The following is a 23660-nucleotide window of genomic DNA, read 5'->3' on the forward strand; positions in this document are numbered from 1 at the left end:
CGGCAAGAACCTGTGAATAGCGTTAATGGCGTTCCATCCTACAAATTGAAATAAGTGGATAGAAAAACATTTGGGTTCTTTCCTTTTTTTCTGAATTTGAAATATGAACAATCGTAGAAAAGCCCCATTCAAAAAAAAAAAAAAAACAGAAGACTGGTTTTCTTAGTTCTATCTGCTTCCCCAGTTTCGGAGTTAAGGTAAGTGACATCGTCTTCCTGAAAAATAGTCTGTTTTTAATTAATAGTGATATTTTCGTCCAAGATCTTTATTTTATAAGTTTTGTGTGTAAGTGACCTTATTGTCTCGAAAAATAATCCATTCTTTTTAAAAATAAAATGAAATAATTATTTCTACTTATTATTATGAATTTTAGGCGCGAGAAATTTTATCCCCACGCGACTTCATTATCTTGAAAAATAATCTTTTTAATAAAAATTGTGATATTTTATCTATCTTAGAAATTTTAAAAGCTGTAAATTCTTAGAAAAATAAATTTATTTATTTTTCTTGTCTATTGTTAGAAAATTTTAGATACTGTAAAATTATTCAAAATAAATGTAATATTTCTGTTGTTAGTAAAATTGTGAGAATTCTTTCTACTATTTTTTAATATTTAGACATTGTAAATTTCATGTGCAAATGACTGCCTTATTATTTGAAAACTGATATTTTTGCATTTGATTATAGCATTGTCTGTGAAATGTTCATTTGTCAATTGATATCCCATAAATTGTGATAATTCCGTATTCTTGAATTTCTATAAGAGTTTTTCTATATATATTAAATTGGCAATTATGCTAGAATGTCTTTACGAACTGCTACCTTTCTAAATTTGAGCCCAAAATATTTGATTGGTTATTTTTGAAATGTTATTGAAAGTGAATGTTATTAATGGTTTCAGTGACATTCATATTAATGATTTCAGTGATATGTTGAGTACATGATATTGCTACTTTCGAATATTTAAAGAGATTTAGAAATACTTTAAGTATGCAAGTGGACTCATCCGGTTCGCCGGTGAGGTATAAGTGGACCTATCCGGGACGCCGGTAGGGATTAAGTGGACTCATCCAGTACGCCGGTGAGGTATAAGTGGATCTGCAGGGATTAAGTGGACCTATCTGGGACGCCGATAGGGATTAAGTGGACCCATCAGGATGCTGATGGGGTATATAGGTGACCTACTTGGGACGCTAGTAGGGTGTTTTATGAAATGTGATATGTATTTCAATTATGCGTTGATGTTAAAATGTGATATGTATTTCAATTATGCGTTGATGTTAAAATGTGATATGTATTTCAATTATTCATATTATACTTAATTATGCATTTTTTAAAGTGAAATTGTTAATGCATTCCTGTTAATAGATCTCCTTTTTGAAAATATTGATATCTTTCAATCATGATTATTTTTAGGATTATGATGATCACTTACTGAGTAGCCAAACTCATCAAATTATGGTAAACATTGTTTTCAAGATAACTGCGGATTCATTTTGAGTGCTAGTCAAGATCAACCTTGGAAGATATTGTTGTTGTGCTAGCTTTCTTTATTTACTTTGTAAGACCTCGCCACTGTAAATTTATCCTATCAAGAGATGTATATATGTTTTGGACTGTCACATCTTAAGAATATCTGTATTGTAAATTCTTGAGGTGTGACACTCAAGTTCCTTCTTATTATGAAATTATACCTCTTCTTGAAAGCCATGAGATTAGAAATCAACCTCATGTCTTTGAAGAACTCTCAGATCCAAATCGAAATATGGCCTTTGTTGGACAAATTTTTTTTGGACCTAACAGAGGTAATCAAAATTACAGAGGTAGATGGAGGAACAACTTTGCTGGTCAACGTTTCTTTAACTCTCGAGCGAGCACGTGAGTTTGTTCAAACTAGCCAGATTAGTAATGGGGGTCGTGGGATGCCCTAGAAAATTTTAAAAAGCGGTGGTATACTTCCTATGCGACACATGGATCAAGGCTTCCAACAAGATTCTCAGATACAACAGTCAGCTCAGACACGTCCGAAAAAGTGTCATATTTGTGGGAAACTTGGAGATACTGCATTGAAGTGAACCACACGAACCAAGTAGAAGATCTTCATTAGGCCCTTACTGCAATGACTATAGCTGATTTACAAGACTCAGAATGGTTCCCAGACACAGGTGGCTCCACCCATATGACATGAGATCCAGGTATATTACAAAATATTCGTCCCTATAGAGGTACAGATAGAATCATGGTTGGGAATGGTGAACAATTAACTATTTCACACGTTGGTGATACAAATATTGCTATTAGCTCGGAAAAATTCAATGTTTTTAATGTCCTCTTGGTGCCTGAAATGAAAACGAACCTATTATCTGTTAGTCAATTTACAACAGATTTCCTTGTATTTTTTAATTCTTATCAAATGATTTTTTAATTAAAAAAATGAGCACAAGGAGAACTCTGGCCATCGAGAGTAGAAAGGGAGGATTGTATGCACTTGAAGAAGTGAAACAAGCTTTATTATCTAATCGGAATAAAAGAACGTCAAAAGATATATAGCATCAACGTCTTGGACATCCTCAAAATAAAGTTATTCGTTACTTAGAATCTAAACAATTTATTAATGTTGATGCATGGAATAAATCTCATTTTGTTTGTGCTAGTTGTTAGATGGGAAAAAGTTGCAAGCTTCCTTTTAATGGTGTTGATAAAACATCTACTGAACCTCTCTTTAAGATTCATTTAGACTTATTGAGTTCTACTCTAATTTCATCTAATCAGAGCGATCGATTTTTTTTAGTGTTTGTTGATGATTATACTCATTTTATTTGGATTTATCTTTTGAAATGAAAATTTTGAATTTTTTGTTGCATTTATGAAATTTCATCACATGGTTGAAAGGAGGTTTGATAAAAGAATTTGAGTTTTTTAATGTGATGGAGGTGGTGAATTTGCTTAGAAAGAATTTATTGCTCAATTTAATGACAATGGAATCATGCAACAATTATCATGTCCGAGAACCTCTAAGAAAAATGGAATAGATGAAAGAAAACATATAAATATTGTCAAATTGGGTCTTACAATGATGTTTCATGTAAGAATTCCTAAACGCTTTTAGGTTAAAGCCTTGTATATTGTAGTGTTTGCTATCAATGGAATTCCCTCTATCAATTTAAAGATGGATTTACTATGCTCATTATTGTTTGAATGTTTATCATACTACTCATCTTTTCAAGTATTTGGTTGTCGATGTTTTCCATATCTTCGAGACTATGCTGCAAATAAATTTAGTCTCCGCTCTCTTCTATGTGTATTCTTGGGCTATAGAATCCAACATAAGGGCTACAGATATCTACGTCCACCCACAGGCCGAGTCTATATCTCTAAGCATATTGTATTTTATAAAAATATCTATCCTTTTGTTAACCCTAATTTTTTGTTTGATAACGGTCAGGTTCAGGGGGAGCTATCCACTTATGTAGAATGGTCAAATTGTTATGAGTCGGACATACAAACTACTTCCTCTTCTAATTCATCACCTCCACATAAACCACCTATACAGGATGTCATTGATGTATGTGGCTCTTCATGTCCTACTTTGCCCACCACTAATGACAGTCCTCCAACTTCTCTCGTAGAGGAAGATATGACCACTGCAACACCAATCCAAGATGTCCAGGATGATGCAACATGCAATCATGGTGATTAACATGTTGCCTCAAATGAAATCAACTAATCGAATTTTTTACCAACCTCTAAGCATCATCATCATCACATGGTTACAATATCCCAAGATGGTACTCGAAGACCTCAGATTCTCCTCTTTGTGGTAGCAATTTCAAGTGCTCCTACTTTGATAGCTATCATTTCAGAGCCTAAAACTATTAAATCTTCCTTGGGTCATCCAAGTTGGCATCATGCGATGGAAGAATAAATTGAAACCCCACTTGTTAATTCAACTTGGAAGCTAGTTTTATGTCTTCCAGGTATGAATGTTGTCAGTTGACGTTGGGTCTATAAGACTAAATTAAAGTCTAATGGAAGTCTAGAAAGACTTAAGGCCATGCTAGTTGCTAAATGATACAATCAGGGTGCTGGAATTGATTTTTCTGAAACATTCAGTCTTGTTATTAGGCCTACTAGTATTCAGATTGTGCTCACCATAACTACTGTACGTCATTGACTTATCAAACAGCTTGATGTGAAAAATACTTTCCTGTATGGCTTTCTTAAGGAACTTGTATTTATGGAACAACCTCCTAGATTTTGTGAGCTCAAAATATCTAAATCATGTTTACCGATTAAAAATAGCTTTGTATGATCTCAAGCAAACACATGTGGCCTGATTTGATCGATTTAGTGCCTATTTATTGTCATTGGGGTTTTATTACAGCATAGCTGATTCATCTCTATTTGTTTCTCGCACCGCTCAAGGCACTATTATCCTTCTTCTTTATGTTGATGATATTATTGTTACTTGTGATAATTCAAATCTTCTAAAATTGTTCATTTCCCAATTTGGAAAGGGATTTACAATGAAAGATCTTGGACCTCTTCACTACTTTCTTGGCATAGAGGTATCTTATTTTTTTGGTGGGATTTTTCTCTCAGAAAGTAAAAATGCTCAAGATCTTCTTGATCGTGCTCAGATGCTCGACAACACCAATGGCAATAAAGAATAATTTTCCTGAGAATTCTGATTCATTTCCTGATCCTTGTCTTTATTAGAGCATTGTTGGTGCACTCGAATACATTACCATAAAACGGCCAGACATTTTTTATAGTGTTAATACAATGTGTCAATTTATGCATGCCCCTACGATTGCACATTTTCAGTCAGTTAAGGGGCTTCTTTATTATCTCAATGATACACAATCTTGAGGTTTAAGAATATTATCTGTCAGTTCTCTTGAGTTATATACTTTCTCTAATGCAGATTGGGCTGGGTGTCCAACCACTCATCGTTCAACTATTGGTTTCTGCACCTATTTGGGTTCTAACTTCATATCTTAGAGTGCTAAGAAACAATCGATTGTGGTTCGTTCTAGTGGTGAAGCGAAATATCGATCTAAGACATCCACTGTTGCAGAATTGACATGACTTTCTTTTATTCTTCGGGATATTTGGTTGCCTCTTCCTCAACCGCCAACACTTTTTTGTGACAATATTAATGCTCTTTATTTGACAATTAATCATGTTTTTTGTGCACAAACAAAGCACATTGAATTAAACTATCATTTTGTGCGTTAAAATATTGCTCTTGGATTATTTATCAAGTAGCTGATATCTTCACCAAGCCTTTGCCATGAGATGTTTTTTGAGATATTTGCTTCAAACTCGAGCGTCAAATGCCTCTTCTGAGTTTGAGGGAGAGTAATACAAACAATATCCTATTTCAGTTTTTGGAAAGGCCACAACATAAATATTGTCCTTTCCTTTTGAGATAAGAATGTAACAAGATAGGAAAATGTATATTGCATGCAACAAGATAGGAAAATGTGTATTACATAATTGTATTATCATTATATATACAATATAAGAACCACCACAAAATGGTGTGGGGCACCATTAGAGTTCCTCTCTCTCTAAAAATTTCAATATGGTACATTTTGATAATTTAAAATTATGCCGATTGGGATTGGTGATTCGAATCTATATTGACTGTGGTCAAAATTTAATTATTGAAAAATGAGAGAAATATTGCAGGCGAATAGGTGATTCCCAATGCGACTAACTTAGTTCTTTATCAGGTGATTCTATTTAAATCGGCCAATTCTCAACTCTGTAAAAAGAATCAGCTCGGGTACCTACCCAATCTAACGTAGATACATTAAGTTTGAAACCTTGACCTTTGTTTTAAAATTAAGAGATTATATAAATAATTGATATTATACAATAGAAATAAAGTGCACTTTAAAAAGCCATTTGAAAAGCGGAAAAGGTTGTTTCAATGTTGAAATTTTTTTCAATTGATCATCTCTAAGCTTAAAATGTGTGGAAAATCTTTTAATTGATCATCCCTAACTTGAGATATACGGATATGAAAAAAACAATTTTAAGTCTTAAAAATAGTATCTTGTTATGTAGTATTTGAATCACTTATTTCAAGATTTTTAAGTGTTTATAGATATATTTAATTTTTAATATTTTTTGCACTGTTATCATTATTTAAGCCGTATTCTAATTATTTGGGGTTTAGTTATGTAAATCTTGTTCCTCAATTCTTCTCTATCAAGGGTCATACCCTCGGTAAGACTAAAAGTCACCATATATTTTCTTACTACTATCAATGTCTTTGTGGGCGTTCTCCTTGCCCTTTTAAAGTCTTTCACTTTAACCAAATTGTACCTTCTAATTGGTGCTATATTTGGTTTATGTTGTACATGGCCAACCCACCTAAGTCTAGTTTACATTATTTTATCATCTATTGAAGCCACACCCAACTTCTCTTGTATGTATTCATTCAAAATTCTATCATTTCTTGTTTTGCCACTCATCCATTTCAATATCCTCATTTCGGCTACGCTTATTCTACAAATATGTTGTTTTTTGACCGCCAACATTCTGTCCCATAAAGAATGGTGGGTCTTATAGCTATCCTATAGAACTTCCTCTTCAATCTCAATGGTATGCAGCGATCACATAAAACTCTGGATGTATATCTCCACTTCTTGCACCTAGCTCAAATTTTATGTGTGCCATTTTCCTCAACCTATCTGCTCTCCTGGATTATCGACCTTAGATATTGAAAACAATCTCTTTTAGGTACTTCTTACTATCAATCTTAACTACTTATTAGTTTCTACTTCTATTATTAGTAAGCTTGCATTCCATATATTCTGTCTTAGTCTAGCTAATTTTAAAACCTTTGGATTCTAGAGCATACCTGTAATGTTCTAACTTTGTATTGATATTACTTCTAGTGTCATCGATCAAAACTATGTTATCTGCATACAACTTGTACCACACTACCTCATCTTTTAGGTGTTTGGTTAAATCGTCTATAACCAATACAAAGAGATAGGCTCAATGCTAACTCCTAATGCAGGCCCATTGTCAATCAGAACTCACTTGTCTCTCTACTAGTTGCCGACACACTGGTTAACCATCCTTTGTGCATATCTCTCACTTCGTCAATATAGCCTTTAGTAGACTCCTTATTTTCCAAGACCCACCAAGTTAAATCTCGTGTACTTTCTAAATTAATGAAGACCATCGAGGTCTTTTTCCTTCACCTCAATCAATTGCATAAGTACGAAAATGACTTTAATAGTTGACTTCCCTGGTATAAAACTAAAATAATATTTAATGTACTTGTTTCATGCTTTAGTCGTTGTTCAACCTCTCTCACACAGCTTCATAGCTTCATAAATTTAATCCCCCAATAATATATTTTTTTTTAACTTTAAATTTTATAAAAATTTCAAATCAACTTATGGTTCTAGCAATAAAACTGCATCTTCCGATGAAATTTAAAAGTATAGCTCACCTTGATTATTTGATGAAACTTACTTTGATAGTTTAAGTAATGTATGATTAAGATAGAGGCCCTTGGATAAACGTGGAAGCTTGCATGAACCTCGACTAAAGGGATTGTATGCTTTGAGAATATTTACATTTGTAACGCCCAAAGGATTCCTTTATGCACTTTGAGATCAATAACACTTACTACAAAGAGGTCACAAATATCCTTAATCATTCGATTTCTAAGTTTTTTTCAAACTTTGAACCGGCCAATGACACACTCAAACACTCTGATTAAAAATCTAACGGATAAGAGCGATCATGTCTTTTTTATGATAAAATAAATGACGTATTTCTATTTTTTTGGGTAAGTAAATGGCGCATTTCTATATTAAAAATAAACATCTAGAAATGAGTCACATCTTAAAAATCTATTTTTGAGATGGATTTTTTTACTTAATTTTCAAAGATATATAATCTCTAACATGGAGATATTGAATATGAAAAATAAATAAATTTTAAGAATTAAAAATAATAATTCTATTATAAAAACATTTGGACCGTTAGTTTTAATTATTTCCAGATGGATGCATGCTTATACTTCGAGGACCGCAATGTAGAAATGCTTTCCCGCCGCATGAAACAATCTTCCTACATGTTCTTTGTTTCGTTACTCTTTCCTTGAACCGCAGCGTCCCCCCCTCCGCCTTCCCTTCCTCTCTCTCTCTCTCTCTCTCTCTCTCTCTCTCTCTAAAAATGAGTAGAAATTAACAATCTCTTGAACAAGTAATTCATTTTGATCCATGGCCCTGTCAATGTGTTTTCCTCAGTTTCCACAGGCAAAATCCTTAGAGAAAACACAAGCAAAGAAATCACTGACTGTAAATCCATTGTCCTTTGGCCATTTGCCCTCTTGGGCTTCTCTCAATGTGAAACAGGCTTCCTCTCAAACCCACAAAAACCATGGAGGAGGAGGCAATGTCGAAAATGTCCATCTTATTTCTCTCTCTAAACAGGGCAAATTTCAAGAAGCCCAAGCTTTTCTCCATTCAATGGAGTCTTCAAATATTCCAGTGATGCCACAAACTTATGTAACCTTATTTGAAGCTTGTGGTGACATGGGGTCCTTATCATTTGGAAAGATATTCCATGAAAGAATGAAAAGAGTAGAAAAAGAACCAGAAATATTCCTTGGAAACCATCTTCTATCCATGTATTCAAAGCTTGGAAGCATTGTCGATGCTTTCCAAGTGTTTAATGAAATGCCCAGTAAGAATTCAGTCACATGGAGTATAATGGTGAGTGCTTTTTCTCAGAATGGGTTTGTCTCAGAGGCCTTAAGCTTGCTTTCTGATATGAATGTCATTGGGATTAGTTCGAACCAGTCTGTATATGTGAGTCTCCTTCGTGCTTGTTCTAATTCACCCAGAGGGCCAGAACCAGGAAAGCAGCTACACTCTCAAATTATCAAATTGGGTTTCATTCCTGATCTTCTAATTGAAACCGCATTGTGTAATATGTACATAAAGTGTAGAGAGTTAGATAGTGCTAAGCTTATCTTTGATAATATGCCTGAGAAAAATGCAGTAACTTGGACTGCAGTCATGTCTGGTTATACCCAAGCCGGTAAAGAAGAAGCAGCTCTGGCTCTGTATCAAAAAATGTTAATGGTAGGAAATGAACCGGATGGGTTTGTTTTCTCAGTTATCCTCAAGGCTTGTGCAGGCTTAAACAACCTCAAATTTGGAAAATTGGTTCATGCCCATATATTGAAATTGGGCATGGAAAAGGAGGTTTCGGTCGGAACCCCACTAGTTGATATGTATTTTAAGTGTGGAATGGTCGAATATGGACGCCAAGTTTTCAAAAGAATTTCTCAGCCGAATGAAGTCTCTTGGAGTGTTATAATTGCAGGCTATGCACAAGTTGGGGATGTAGAAGAAAGTCTTGGGCTTTTCAATCTTCTAAGGAGAAGTGGTGGGCCTATGAATTCATTTATATATTCCAGTGTTTTTCAGGCTTGTGCAGTGTTAGCTGATCTTAACTTGGGAACCCAATTACATGGTGATGGAATCAAGATGGGGCTGATCTCTGACTTATATGGAGAGAGCTCACTGGTTACCATGTATTCAAGGTGTGGATGCTTTGAAAATTCATGTCGTGTCTTTGAATCAATAGAAGATCCTGATATTGTAGCATGGACTGCCATGATTGCTGGTTGTGCTTACCATGGCCATGCTTCCAAAGCCTTACAACTCTTTGAGAGAATGAAGCTCTTAGGTGTAAGGCCAAATACTATTACATTTGTAGGACTCCTGACTGCTTGTAGCCATGCTGGGTTTGTATCAAAAGCTTGGAACTATTTAGACTCAATGAGGAAAGACTATGGTGTAAAGCCCACAATTGATCACTATGATTGTATGGTGGATGTATATTGCAGAGCTGGTCTTTTAGATGATGCATTTCATTTAATCAAAGAGATGCCATTTGAACCAGAGGCCATGACATGGAGGATTTTGTTGGGTGGCTGTAGTGCCCATGGTAATGTCAGGCTTGGGAAGATAGCAGGTGCAGGCCTCCTTGAACTGGAGCCAGACGATAATGCTGCCTATGTCCTCTTATTTAACTTGCATGCTTCGGCTGGATTATGGGAAGAGGCAGCAAAAATTAGAAAGATGATGAGTGAGAGAGGAGTGAGAAAGGAGCTTGGTTGTAGTTGGGTTGTGATAAAGGATAAAGTACATAGGTTTATAGTGGGTGATAGGCATCATCCTCTAACACAAGAGATTTATTCCAAGCTGGAAGAATTGAAAATTGCACTAGGTGAATCAGGTTATATCTGTCAAAAGACGCATAAGATTCAAGATTTGAAAGAAGAAAGAAATAACCAGCTTTTAGACCATAGTGAGAAGTTGGCAATAGCATATGGACTTGTATCAACACCCAATAATGCCCCAATATATGTGTTCAAGAACATTCGTGTTTGCAGCGATTGTCACATTTTCATAAAGCTAACGTCATGCTTTGTGGGGCGTGAGATTGTTATCAGAGATTCGAGTCGTTTCCATCATTTTAAGGGTGGGCAATGCTCTTGTAAGGACTATTGGTGAGGTAGGGCATATATGCACTGGTTGATAAGAAAGAATTCCACGTAAATAGAAAAAAAGAAGAATAGATACCATGAGAGGGCAATTTTGAAAAGTAAAAAAAAAACTTGGATTTTTCTTGATTCCCAAGTGCTATTGCCTTCATGAAATTGGTCTATGATGTAGCTGGTGTTTGGCTGCAGTTTAGCAGCCATTGAAATATGATTGATCTCTCATACTTGGTGCCTGCCGCCCTTCTGTACAGGTTACTTCATTGATCTATATGTCAAGCACATAAGTTGTATGGTGCCATGTGGTTCCTTCCCTTATTTTGGAATCTTTTTTCGTTCATAATTGTACTATTAATTGATTGTAGAGTAAGTATCTTTTTAATTCATGATATGCATGCTGATGATTTTGCATGCTTGTAATGTTAAGAATTTTAAAATTGATTTACTTGTTTCTTATGCCTTATGTCAGATCATATATCGTGGCTTAGTGCGTGTATGTGAAGAGCTTTCTAGTCTGTCCTCTCATTGAATGAGAGCAAATTTGGCCTTTTGCCTCTTCTTCTCAAAAGTGTGAGGTTCTTCCTACTATGATTTTCGGTGTGTTCTCCTGTGGTATCTTATACTTAAGCTTTTGAATACGGGAATCTCCTATTGACTTTCATTTGTTTGGTTATCATTATTTGGTTATTTGGTGATATTTCATTCTTTCTTTGCAAGTTGATATAGATTACCTGCATGTTATACGTTGTCAGCTATGTGAATCTTCTCTTTAATTCACCATCACTATTTATCTGTGAGTTGATCATACTTTTTCACATGATATTAACCCAAATTTGTTCAATCAATGTTCAAATGTCGTATGATATGAACACTGGTTTTGGCCATTCTAGATATCACATGCATATATCATATACGCTTTCAGTGTTTGTATTTTCTGCGTCCTTTGCAGATAAACTAGGCCCAGTTTGGATGGACCACTTGCTCTTGAGTAAGGGCATTCTTGAACACCTCAAATAAAATTGAAGAAAAAACAGTCTTTTTAGTAACTCAGATAGTGAATTGTGGCATTTTCTGACGATTTCAAACAAAAGGGGCTCAGAAAGTGAGGCTGCTCATGAGTAGGCTGAAGCAGACCAAACATCTCACTGAAGTGTTTAATGACTATTTCATTGGGACAAAAAATACTTCTATGGTTAATTAGTGCCCAGTGGCCCATCTAAACTGGAATTGAGTATCAAACGGCATTCTCCGAGTAAGCTCAATGCTTGGTGAATCGTCTTAGCAGAATATGATGAAGTCCCAAATCAAGCTCAGCCCTAAAAATGTATGCAAAGGGCTTGGATAACTCACGCATACATCAAGTACACGTGGCTTACGCCATTTTTGGGCAGAAGGAAGCTTGTTAAACTTATTTTATTTTAAGAGGCTACGTTAATGTCCCATTCTATGACAGAACCATATAAAAGTACAATGTTAGTGCAAAACAGACAATTTACATATTCATACTTCATAGAGATTAAAAGGAAAAGCCATAATACCCCCCTCCCTAAAATCATAATCGTAAATAACCCCCTTGGTCCATAGAAAAACCCATCCATCCCCTCGAAGATAAAACAGAAAAGATGTTTGACCGTCGCACCTTTTTTATTCTTCAAATTATAATATTTATTTTTTTTATTTTTTCTAACAACTAACAACCCCTTCATTGAAACTTAAGAAAAGCTCCCCCTATCCTGTTCTATCTTCCTCACCCATGAACCTCTTCCTCCCTCTTTCTCTCGCAATCTCCCTTGAACCCTCATACTTCTTTTTCATCTCGTGAACTTTACAAGTAGGTTAAAAGAGGCATCTCAAATTCTATTTATATGATGGGGCTATTATAAAAAAGAAAAAGAATAAATATTGTAATTTGGATAATAAAAAATATAAAGAGGGGGTTTATTATAAAAAAAGAAAAGGAGTAAATGTTGTAATTTGGATAATGAAAAATATAAAGAGGGGGCTTATACATCCTTGGAGGGGGTCTATGGGCTTTCTATGGACCCGGGGGGTTTTTGAAATTAAGATTTTAGAAAAGGGGTATGCACCTTTTCCCTTAAGGAAAATTACAGTATCTTGCCTATTTAAAATAATTGTTTCATGTGGGCTGGACCACATTTGTACAATATGCGATCCAAAGGTATAAAGCATCCATCTTAAAGATGGACACAAATAGGTGGCCCATCTAAAAACAATTGAAACTAACGTTCCCGCATTTCTACATCTTAATAGAATTATTATTTTTAGTTTTCAAAATTTATTTATTTATTCATATTCATAATCTCCATGTCAAAGATTATATATTCTCTAAAAAATAGGATTGAATTCTATTTCAAAAATAAATTTATTAAGAGTCCCGCATTTCTACATGGGTGGGCTTGGCCGCATGCTAACAACGTCCTTAAAACTTAATTTAGATCAAACCCCCATTTGAAATAGTGGAATCACTGACCACCTTAAAAGTAGTTTTGTCATGGAACCTACCCCATGTGATGAATGAGGATTATTTCAGACAAAAATGCCTCTACTTATATCCTTGCCCACTGACCTGCCTACCCTTTCTCTCTCTCCATTGCATACATCCTCCAGCAACTTTCTATCTCTACTCTGCCTTGTGTTTTTCTCCCAATTGGACTCTCCCTGTGAATTTCTGTTTTTCCCTCCTCGAGGGTGAAAATGCTACATCCTCATTTCTTTCTTAAGCTCACGCCGCCATAAACTCTTCATCTCCATTAATGAAGTGGGTGGCGAGCTACTCAATGCTGCTGCCTTGGGTGGCCAAGACCAAGCCCTTGATTCAAGACCAAGCCAATGTCACCCATGTGGCCACGCCAAGTCCCTGCTCTTGGCAGCTTCCTGTCAACGCCTGGGCAGCAGCCACCAGCAGATGCACCATCCTCGGCTCTTTATAGTCATCCCCCTCATTCATCAAAGCCAATTGTCCGATACTACCCCAAATTAACTCTCAACATCATTCACATTCGCGTCATCCATCACTGATTCCAGCAAACCATGCAGCTTCCATTCGTCCTTTTAACCGACTATCGACAACCTTTCTCTCTTCATAACCGATTATCAGCTCGTGCTCCAATTCACACATTTCCTCTAAAGTTGCACGACTACAACCTGAGCTAGCAGTGATATCAAACTCTGTGAGAAGCTTATCAAGTCTGAAATAAAAACATTGATGCTTACTTTGGAACTTGAACACTGCTTCCATTGCTGCGAGCTTCAGGGTTTACAGGTACCTCGGGTTCCCCCTTTCTCTGAAATTGGTTGTGGACATTCCTAGATTCTAGAGAATGAGGGCTCCCTCTACTACAAGCTGGAGGATGAGCACTTTCTCACTCTTAAGGGGCTGTGAAGGATGAAAGCTCTCCTTTTCTAAGAAGTTGTGGAGTATGCGAATGAGAGTCTCTCTAATGATTTGTTAAGAATGAGGATTTTCAGCTCTCTCTGTGACTTGGCAAGAGTTTGGACTTGGTTGTGTTTGGGTGGGAAGGCCAAGGATAAAGGAGATCAGTGAGAAAGATACAACAAATAATTTTCAGTCTAAAAAATCTTCTTTACTGTCTTGGGAATTCCCTGAGAAATAATATTAGTAAGGTCTATGGTGGTGATGGTGCCGATTCGATTGTCTTAGAGCAAATGCTCATCTTTTACCAGCATCAGAAAATTTTTAAGTTTCAGAAACAGGATTGTATTATTAGCTTGTTTCACTCCATTCACGTGCACTGCCATTCTATCCTCAAATACCATTCCTTCAAAAACAAGCACCACCAGCTCAAGAGTGAAGATTTACATAAGAATCCAGTAATTCGCGCATCTTTTAGTTACTAACATGCCAATCAATACACTAATTTCCTTTGTCCTCAGGCTAAATGGGTCTCAGGATCAACCTCAGCCCCGGTGTGCGGCCCTACTATAGGCCGAAATAGACCTCTAGCCAAAGCAGACCTCACGATGGGTTCAGGCTCACAATTGGGCCTTGTGAGACTTACCCTGGGCCCATATTTGGGAACTGTAAGTGCTTGAATGCAGTGAAACCCCCATCCAAAACTAAATTATGGCCTGAAACATATTTTGCTTCGTCCGAAGCCAAATATAGAGCTGCTCTCGCCACATCCACCACCTCTATATTCGCGCCCTCTAGCTGACCCAAACTATAAATAACCCTTTCAAGGTCCTCTGTGCTCAAGTTAGCATAAAACCCTGAAAATTCCTTGAGCACCATAGCGGTGGGTATAACAAAGGGAGAAATGCAATTTACTCTGATTCCATGGACCCTGAGCTCGCTTGCTAGTGACTTGACAAGCCCAGGGATTGCAAACTTGGAGACTGAATAGGGGTGGGGCCCAAGCCCTCCCATGAGCCCACTTATACTTGCGGTGCACAAAATGCATCCACTTTTTTGTGGGATCATGACTCGAGCTGCATGTTTTGCACCTGCCAGGGCGCCACGGAGATTAACACTGATCACATGGTCGAAGTCGGAGAGATCGAGGTCAGTTATGGTTGTCGGTGCAGGGCCTGCAATCCCTGCATTCAAAGTTACCAAAATTCATTAGAACGAACCATAACAGGCAGGGGTTGTTACTGCTACATAATGCTATTACTGTTATAATGAAAATGATTTTAACTCTTAAATATATGTTATTTCACATATTCCAATTTTTTTTTTTTTGGAATTGTGTTATAACAGAAACGGTTGCAATGGATATAATTCCCGCTTTTCCCCATCCAATTTTTTACATTCATTTTTTACTGTGATATTAACAAAACACGCCCATTATTAATGTCACACGATGTAACGGCAGTAGCTGTTGTAACCGTTTCAACTAGCCATTATACATTTCATGGTTTCTGGAACCTTGCCTGCATTGTTATACATGATGTCAAGGCGTTTGTGGTTGGCCATTGCGAAGTCAACTGCATCGGAGACTTGGGTCTCATGGGCCACGTTGCAGTGGATGAAGGAGGCGGCACAACCCAACTCTTCGGCCACGCGAGGCCCTGCATCTTTGTTGGAATCAGCTATGACCACTTTGGCGCCATTGCATATGAACTCCTCAGCAGTGGCGCGTCCAATGCCGCTGGCGCCACCAGTTATGAGGGCGACTTTGCCCTCTAGCCTGCAGTTTAGTGACAGAGACCTTTTGTGAGAAAGAGAGAATTCAAAAATATTAAAAGAAAATTCAAAAAATTTATAAAAAATAAGAACTTTGTTTGCAATAGATTTTTTAATGTTTTCTATTTTCATTGAAAAAGATTGGGAGGTGTTTTGGTTATAAATATTTATTTTTATATTTACCCTTTTTAGAATAATTTCTAAGATACCCCTAGTACAAATTGATTTTTCAAAATCTATTTTTTTCACTTATTTTTTAATTTCATTTCAAAAGTTTAATTATACTTTAAGGCCAGTTTGAATGTATATAAAATTGTAATATTTTTGGATTGCAACCCAAAAATCTTATAAAATAGTTTTGACCCGTTTGGACAACCACTTAAAATTGTAATATTTTTAGATTGAAATAAAAAATTCTTCGATATAAAAATATTACAATTTTAAGCGGTTGAATTTTTACAATTTTAAGTGGTTGTCCAAACGACTCAAAACTAATTTTAGTATTACAATTTTTTGTATGAAAGTGCGGCCTTCTCTGACCCGTTCAAAACGCGAGCCTTTTGCCCACCCTTGCTCTCTCCTCCCCCTCCTTGTAACCCTAAGCTCTCTAGAAACATAGATCACAGAGCCTTTGCCACCGTGAAATCGCTTGGGCTCCTCCATTGAAATACCCAGCCCTATGGAGCCTCTGAAACCCTCCATAGGCATCAGATCTTATCATCTTGTGAGGTCGATGAGGAATCGACTGCTCCTGCAGCACCTCACCTTCTCTCCGGTCTTCTTCCACTGTGTAGTTAAATCTAGATTTCCTTGAGCCTTTAGCCTCAGGCGTTTGATATTGATATGGGATTGAAGGTATAGTACGGGTTTTGGGAGTAAGATTATGGTAATTGGTGGGATTACCCATCAGAGCCAGGGTTTTGCTCTGGCTCGATTTAGAGGCGGAGTGAGAAACAACTGTTGAGTCTATGACGGCCCATAGCTCTGCATCGTCTAGGCCATTGTCATCTGGAAACAATCATGGTCACCATTGTCACCTCCACAAGTTTAGAGAGCGAGAGAGAGAATGTCTGAATGGGTTAAAGAGAGATGATTTCCATGGGTTAGAGTGAGAGAGATTGAGAATGAGCTTGAGAGGGGGAGAGAGCAAGGCTCAATATGAGCTTGACTGGTTATAATTTTATCATTGATATTTGGTCCAGTGGTCTCAAAGCTCCATGAAATTGCAAATAGGATGGGTATCTTCCAGCTATCGAAATGAGTGTTGCCATGCTTTTCGTAGCTTGAGAAGGGAATTCCTCCAAGAAAGCATTCTCAAATTAGGATTTCAGAAGCTCGACAGCAAAGATGGGAACCAAGATGGGGTAGAGGGTCTCTTTTTTTGACAAATCAATGAAATTAGACATCCAAACGGTTTACCAATAATAAAATAAGACGAGAATGCTTTTCAATTGAGGTGAAAAAAACTTGCATATTTTTTTGCTGTGAATATTTTTTCCTTCCTTCGACATCCAAAGTGGCCCTTAAATATCCTTTTCATATTTAAAAAATAATAATTAATTTTTGAAGTTTTTTTGAAGCCCTCTTTAGCCCGACTGGAAGTGCTTTGGTAAGTGCAGATTACCCAGATTCGGTCCATGGCAGGGTTACGTACCAAGGTTGACATTATTATCTGCGCCGCAAGGACACTGATATTTGATGACATCTATCGATCTTTCTTCAATGCATTATTAAAAAAAAATAGATCAGTAGAGCGGATCATCTGCCCCCAATCCTAGTCCAGATAGTCTGGATCGTTCTCAAATTTGTCTGGATCGGTGATATAAAAGTATTAAATAAATAAATAAAATAAAATAAAGATTAAAATAGAGATTTATGGGATAAGGATTTAGTTGGGGACCACAAAAAAATATTAAATAAACTTAAAAAAGAAAAAAAAAAAAAAATGAAAAGAGAGATTTTGGAGGGGAGGGGGGTACCTAGTTGAGACATATACTATTCTAGAACTGATTTGGTCCCAGACCGATTCCACATCTGAATCGGTAACCTGGATTGAAAAACAGGGGGTGTTTTAAACAGTTTTGAGTCAAAGCTAGGCAAATCAAGTTGGGCTAAATATTAGTTTTTGGGTTCATTTTCTCAAGGGTTGTGCATTGGGTCGGGTAAATAACCTTCCCAGTCCACCCGGTTTGAGTCAAGTTTGGGTCCTCTTCTAGACTTGGGAGGTCAAGTCTGGTTGGGTTTGGGTCTAGATTGAACTGACTAGGCTTAAATAGAAAAGCATCATTATATATAATATAAATATATAATAAATATATAATTTCGTGATATAATATAATATTATTATATCTTTTTAGAGGGAGATATATTAGTACTACAAAATAATACATCCCGACTTGGGTCCGGGACCCTTTGGTCCCCACCCTAGGTTGGACCCAAGGTGGGGCCTTGGACCTAGCCCTTAGTCTCCCATATCTATTTGGGCCGTATCGGGTCAAGGTCGAGGTCAACCTAACTAGGGCTAGCAACAGGTTGGGCTAGACCTGGCCCAAGCACACCCTAGACTGAGTTGAAAGACAACTACCCAAGCCAGCCCCTAGCCCATTCCGGGCCTCCTAGATATAGGGTCGGGCAGACTTCCATGCATGACCTACACGCAGGCCACAAATAATTAGTTTTTAGAGTTAGGCCAACTGAAGAGGCCGGGCTGCCTAGCCCATTGCAAGTCCTAGACCTAACTTTTTTATGCCATTAATTTTCTAATAAGAAGCTGGGGAGAGAGAGATAGAGGATTTACCTCAAGAAAAGTGGTGTATGACTTGCTTTCCAATTTAGGAAGGTCATGATTGTGGCATTGGAGGAGGACAGGGATTGGTTAATGTGGAAGAGACCCCTCGTAAAAGATGATGTATCACAATTGAGAGCTTGTCAAAAGTGTCTATTTTTCAGAGGAATAGAAAAAATCCATAAATGAATATGATGATGTTATTAGAGCAATACATAAAGGGTGTGGTTTCCATAAGGTTGCGAACTTAAACGATCCAATTAAGATGCACCTCCAAATTTTATTATAACATATAATTTTGATGTAAAATATTATTAGGATTATCTCAAAATCTATTTTCATATATAATTGTAAAATTTTAAACTCCAAAACTGGTTAAAATCAAGTAGATCTATAAACATATGGAAATCTTGAAAATTGACGGTGTAGATAAAGTCTTGTAAGACTATTTTTAAGACTCAAAATTCTTTTTATTTTTCATAGTCATATAACTCGATGTCGAGATGATCAATTAGAGTGTTTTTCAACATTAAAACAACATTTTCCGATAGATTTTTGACGTTCATCTGGGGTTCTACATTTTAAGGTTGCAACCTTATGTAAACTTTTTCCATACATAAATGAATGTTTTCTGGTTTTAGAGGTGGGATTTATTGGGGGCATTGTGGTCATTTTCTCAAAGTACAAAAGTCCTATAGTACAAATGTTTTAATAGAAAAAAGTATGTATTAAGGGTGTGGTTTCTAAGGTTACAACTTTAAACAATCCAATTAAGGCGCACCTCTCCAAATTTAATCCTAACATGTAATTTTGGCGAAAAAAATTCTCAAGATTGTCTCAAAATCTATTTTTATAATTGATTATAAATTTTTAAACTTTAAAAATGGTCAAAATCAAGTAGACGCATAATAAGCATATGAAAATCTTGAAAATGGACGGTTTAGATAATGAATTGCAAGATGCACTATTTTTGGGACTCAAAGTCTATTCATATTCATACATCTCGATGGTGAGATGATCAATTAGAGGTTTTTCCAACATTAAACAACCTTTTCTTATGGATTTTTAAGGTGTTAGTAATTCCACATTTTAAGGTTGCAACCTATATAAACTTTGTCCATGTATTAAACCTCAACTTTATACTATATTAAGGAAAAGAGCTTGGGCTTAATTGTTAGAGCTTGATAATTTGCAACGCTACGTCCTAGGCTCAATTCCTACCAAGAGTAGGGGGCCTTCTCCGAGTGACCTAAAAAAAAACATTATACTATACTACTTACCCCAAAAAAAAAAAAAAGCTTTATATTGTACAAGTATGACACACCTCAAAACTTACTAGTAAAGATTGTTCAGAAGCTTGAAAACCCTCTAATTGAACACTTGAACTCGAGATGCATGAATATAAAGAAAAGAAAAAATTTCAAATCGTAAAAGTAATGCATCTTGTAGCATATTATTTAAACCATCAATTTTCAAGATTTTGTACAAATCTACTTGTTTTGCACTATTTTTTCGGATATTTCAAGTTTCGGCAGGGTTTAAAGGTGTGCTTGTTTAAGATTGAGGTCTTATATCCATTTTAACAATTTGCCCTTCAACTATTCAAGCTAAGAATGATTGAAAGTTTGAGTTGGTAAACCAGAAACCCAGCTAGAATAGTTAAGGAAAATGAACGATTTGCCCTTCAACTATTCAAGCTAGGAATGATTGAAAGTTTGAGTGGTAAACCTAGAATAGTTAAGGAAAATGAACGAAGGAAAATTGTTTCATCGGGGATCACATTTCTAAATTTACGCTCCCCGAGGTATACAACATCCATTTTAAAAATAGATGCAAACATGTGGTCCATCTAAAAATAATTGAAATTAACATTACACATGTTTACTTAATAGAATTATTATTTTGAATTTTCAAGATTTATTTATTTTTTCATATTCATAATCTCCATGTTAGAGATTACATGTCCATAAAAATTAAGTCCAAATATCCATCTCAAAAATAGATGTTTAAGAGGTGACTCATTTTTGCATGAATTCATAGAAACTGTGTCTATGAATGAAAGATCTTAGTTAAACAAAATTACCACAATAACTCTATATTCATAGAGGGAGCTATCGAGACCAGATTAGAAGGGCCAATCTTGACCGCAGGTGCCCTAGCTAGTATGGTTCAAAGTCAGAGCCGGTTTGATTATGAATATATCAAAACTAAAGTTTAACCAATTTCAGTCTAATGGACCAACAAGTCATGCTAAAGAATACTTAAAAAAAAAAAAATTTAATATAATATATTACTAAATTATTATTTATAATTTTCTGTGTTTCTTTGAAAAAATGGGTCCAATTATTTTCACAAATGCTCGGACCAATTTTGACGGCACAAACCCCTCCCAAGTTCGGTGATGGCTCCGGTTTTGATGATACCTAATAGAACCTATGGATTGTTAGGAATTTACCAAAAAACGGTTAATCATAGAACTTATACGCCCGCAAACCCGAATTCCGACCATGAATCCACATGGTCAGGTTGTTATCATGATTGTGTCAAATTATTGATCACATTTATGAAATATCCTTTACTTTTAACAAGAGGAAAATAAAATAAAAGCTGCATAACTTTTATTTTCAGGTTTTCATTTAACAGATCTAAGTATAAAAATTGTAAATTTTATTTTTTTTAACCCCTTGAGCTAATTTAAACATGTTTTTTAAGCCAAACAAATCTAAAAAGATATGCTTTTTCTAAAAGTCATATTTCGAAACTTTAAAAAAGAGAGAAGGGCTCTATAGGGAGGAGAGGTTATCGGGAGGAGAGAGATGTTTGAAAAAATATGGGAAGAGAAAAAGAGAATGGAAGTTCAATATATAAGTGAAGAGAGAGAAATGATTGGATTTAGAAATAGCATACATTTGTTTAGGTTAAAAAATAAATTTAAAGTGACGGGGACTGACAGATATCTTTTAAAAATATTAATTTATCGAGAAATGAAACTTAAAAGTAAAAAATATAGTGATATTTTTTAAAAAAATAATAATAAAGTGTATATCTTGCCGGTGTTCTACTTTCTATCTGCTTCGGCAAATTTCACGAGACTTTTGACCCTATGGTTTTTAAAGACAATTTTTGCCCCCAAAAGTACATCTCACCATTGAGAACCTTTTAAGACATAGCATTTTTTAGTGCTCCCGCGGGAGCAGAAAATCTCTTGTCTCCTTTCTAAAAGAAAAAGAGATTTACGCCCTTAATGAGCTCTCGCTGTCCAAGGCTAAATCATGCATATTGTAGAATACTACAAAATGAAGAGAAATAAGAAAAAACTCACCCCATTTTAGAAGATGACAGTCGTAATAACTAATAGGTTCATTAACTATTCTACAATTACCAAAGTCTTCCTTAAATGAAAGATATCCTAAACACCCACGAGACCACAAGAAGGTGAAATAGGGTACAATGTTCCATGGAAGTCAACGAAAAATGAGGTTGGTAGTCCATAAAAAAAAGACAACCAAAAGGACAATGGTTTGATTGAGCTGCATCACTATCAAAATAAATAAACCATCACCTCTAACCTATCGAAATTACATTTTAAATGTTGTAAAACATTTAAATCAATCATCTCAGCTTGAACATAATGGTTTTGTGAAAAAAATCATGATTTCAAATTTTAAAAAAAATAATGGTTATGAAAAAAATCACTATTTCAGATTTAAAAAAAAAATTAGTGTGTATTGCAGCAAATTTTCGAGACCTTTTATTTGGCCTTAAAAATAAGTGTTCACTTATCCACAAGATCTGTACCATATTTCGTTTCACATTTTATTGTCTGGGTTGGGAAATTGATTTTAGAGGCATGTCGAGATTTTCGATGCCGAAAAGCCTTTGAGGATTTGAGGTGAGGCTTAATTTTGTTTTCATAAAACCTAAGCCCCCGTTAAAAACTAACCAAAAACCAGGCGAGGGCAGACCAGTAAAGTTTGGAAAGGTGTAAGCTTTTGGGCACTCTGGGAAAGGGAGAGAGGCAGTCCAGGTTCTAACGCTCACTAAAACTCGAGTTTCGATCCTTTACTCCATTCCACAGCAGGAGAGAGAGAGAGAGAGAGAGAAATGGCATGTGAGAGTGTGTAGAGAGAGAAAGTAGGTAAGTATTTTGTGGAAGAGTCTTTATATGATGAGTTTTTATGTAACATGGTAGATATTTAGAGAGAGCAAGAGAGTCTCTGCATGACTGTAGATGTTGTATATATATATATATATATATATATATATAGAGAGAGAGAGAGAGCATACCTTCTGGTTTCAGTTGAGGAGAATCTGAGCTGGTTGAAGGAGAAAGCACAGGCACTCTTACTCAAATTCCTCAAACCCAACCTCCTGTAATCGACACACACACAACCGAAAATCACAGTCAACAGCTTTCTTTCACCATTTCATCAAGAACACAAAGCAAGAAAAACAAATCAGCTTTCTAATTTCCATACCTCACCCAAAGCTTCATCATATTTGACTTAGATTTGCAGGATTCCTTATCACCAAATGTTTCTCCTCTTTGGCCGGAAAACGAACCGGATTCCGTCCCAAAACCAACCGGATTCCAACTTAAGGATTAGGGATTTGCCCACTTTGTCTAAGAACTTGAAAAAAAAACGCTAAACAACCCTGCTTGAAAGGGTAGGAGAGAGAAAGAAAGAGAGCTCTGCTTAAAAGGGTAGATAGATAGATAGAGAGAGAGAGAGCAATCCTTTAAAGAGTGGAGACAGAAAGAGGGGGAGGCGAGAGATCATTAAAAGCTGTGACGTTACATTTATTTATGGGGTAAAACCATGAACGCCGTTGTTGCACTTGAAAATAAAATAAAATAAAAAATAAAAAAAGCACGCAATTCCATGCATTCATTAAATGGGAAAATTAAATAACGGACTGAAATGCCTTAAAATCATTTGTTGAACGACCAAGCGACCCACGGCCTTCAATGAAGTCCCTGTTCTTGCAATAAAATAAAGGTAAAAATTTATAAAAGGTACCTACGAGATGCAATAACTTTCCCTCATTTAGTTTTAAATGGTCCTTTAAGGGGTCAATAGATCTTAATTACATTAGACGATTTACTTTTTCAAATCCTTATTTAACTCAATTGCTCATCAAAAAGTATCTTTAAG

At 35.9% G+C, this 23660-nt stretch overlaps 2 protein-coding genes and 1 long non-coding RNA gene across 4 annotated transcripts; 2 read left to right on the forward strand and 1 right to left on the reverse strand.

Annotated features, from left to right (window-relative positions):
- The first annotated feature begins 1125 nt into the window (after window positions 1-1125).
- On the forward strand, window positions 1126-4778 carry LOC148781513 (uncharacterized). The gene is made up of 3 exons (XR_016056901.1): window positions 1126-1561; window positions 1822-2195; window positions 3446-4778. It is a non-coding gene; the product is annotated as an uncharacterized LOC148781513 (long non-coding RNA).
- Window positions 4779-8036: 3258 nt separating this feature from the next.
- On the forward strand, window positions 8037-11140 carry RARE1 (Pentatricopeptide repeat (PPR) superfamily protein). The gene has a single exon (XM_011625223.3). The coding sequence runs from the start codon at window positions 8259-8261 to the stop codon at window positions 10563-10565; it is 2307 nt and encodes a 768-aa protein (XP_011623525.2). The 5' UTR covers window positions 8037-8258; the 3' UTR covers window positions 10566-11140.
- Window positions 11141-14334: 3194 nt separating this feature from the next.
- LOC18434352 (secoisolariciresinol dehydrogenase) lies at window positions 14335-23525 on the reverse strand. 2 transcript variants are annotated; one of them, XM_088868777.1, is made up of 5 exons: window positions 22983-23259; window positions 22792-22875; window positions 16260-16727; window positions 15467-15723; window positions 14335-15130 (listed from the first exon to the last, which is right to left on the reverse strand). In XM_088868777.1, exons 3-5 carry the CDS (start codon window positions 16334-16336, stop codon window positions 14589-14591), a joined length of 876 nt encoding a protein of 291 aa, XP_088724903.1. In that variant the 5' UTR covers window positions 16337-16727; window positions 22792-22875; window positions 22983-23259; the 3' UTR covers window positions 14335-14588. The 2 variants fall into 2 exon arrangements, with proteins under 2 accessions (XP_088724903.1, XP_020522900.1); XM_020667241.2 differs by lacking the exon at window positions 16260-16727 and having other exon boundaries at window positions 22983-23525.
- Window positions 23526-23660: the final 135 nt, after the last annotated feature.

The sequence above is a fragment of the Amborella trichopoda genome, chromosome 6 (genome assembly GCF_054954075.1).
Source record: "Amborella trichopoda isolate Santa Cruz 75 chromosome 6, AtrichopodaSantaCruz75HAP2 v2.0, whole genome shotgun sequence".
Lineage (NCBI taxonomy): Eukaryota > Viridiplantae > Streptophyta > Magnoliopsida > Amborellales > Amborellaceae > Amborella > Amborella trichopoda.

Coding starts and splice junctions, on each gene's coding strand:
- RARE1 (XM_011625223.3), top strand. CDS start 8,259: ATGGCCCTGTCAATGTGTTTTCCTCAGTTTCCACAGGCAAAATCCTTA.
- LOC18434352 (XM_020667241.2), bottom strand. CDS start 23,002: ATGATGAAGCTTTGGGTGAG. Junction 22,876..22,982: donor ATGATGAAGCTTTGGGTGAG/GTATGGAAATTA, acceptor TGTCGATTACAG/GAGGTTGGGTTTGAGGAATT. Junction 15,724..22,791: donor TCCTCAACTGAAACCAGAAG/GTATGCTCTCTC, acceptor ACTAAACTGCAG/GCTAGAGGGCAAAGTCGCCC.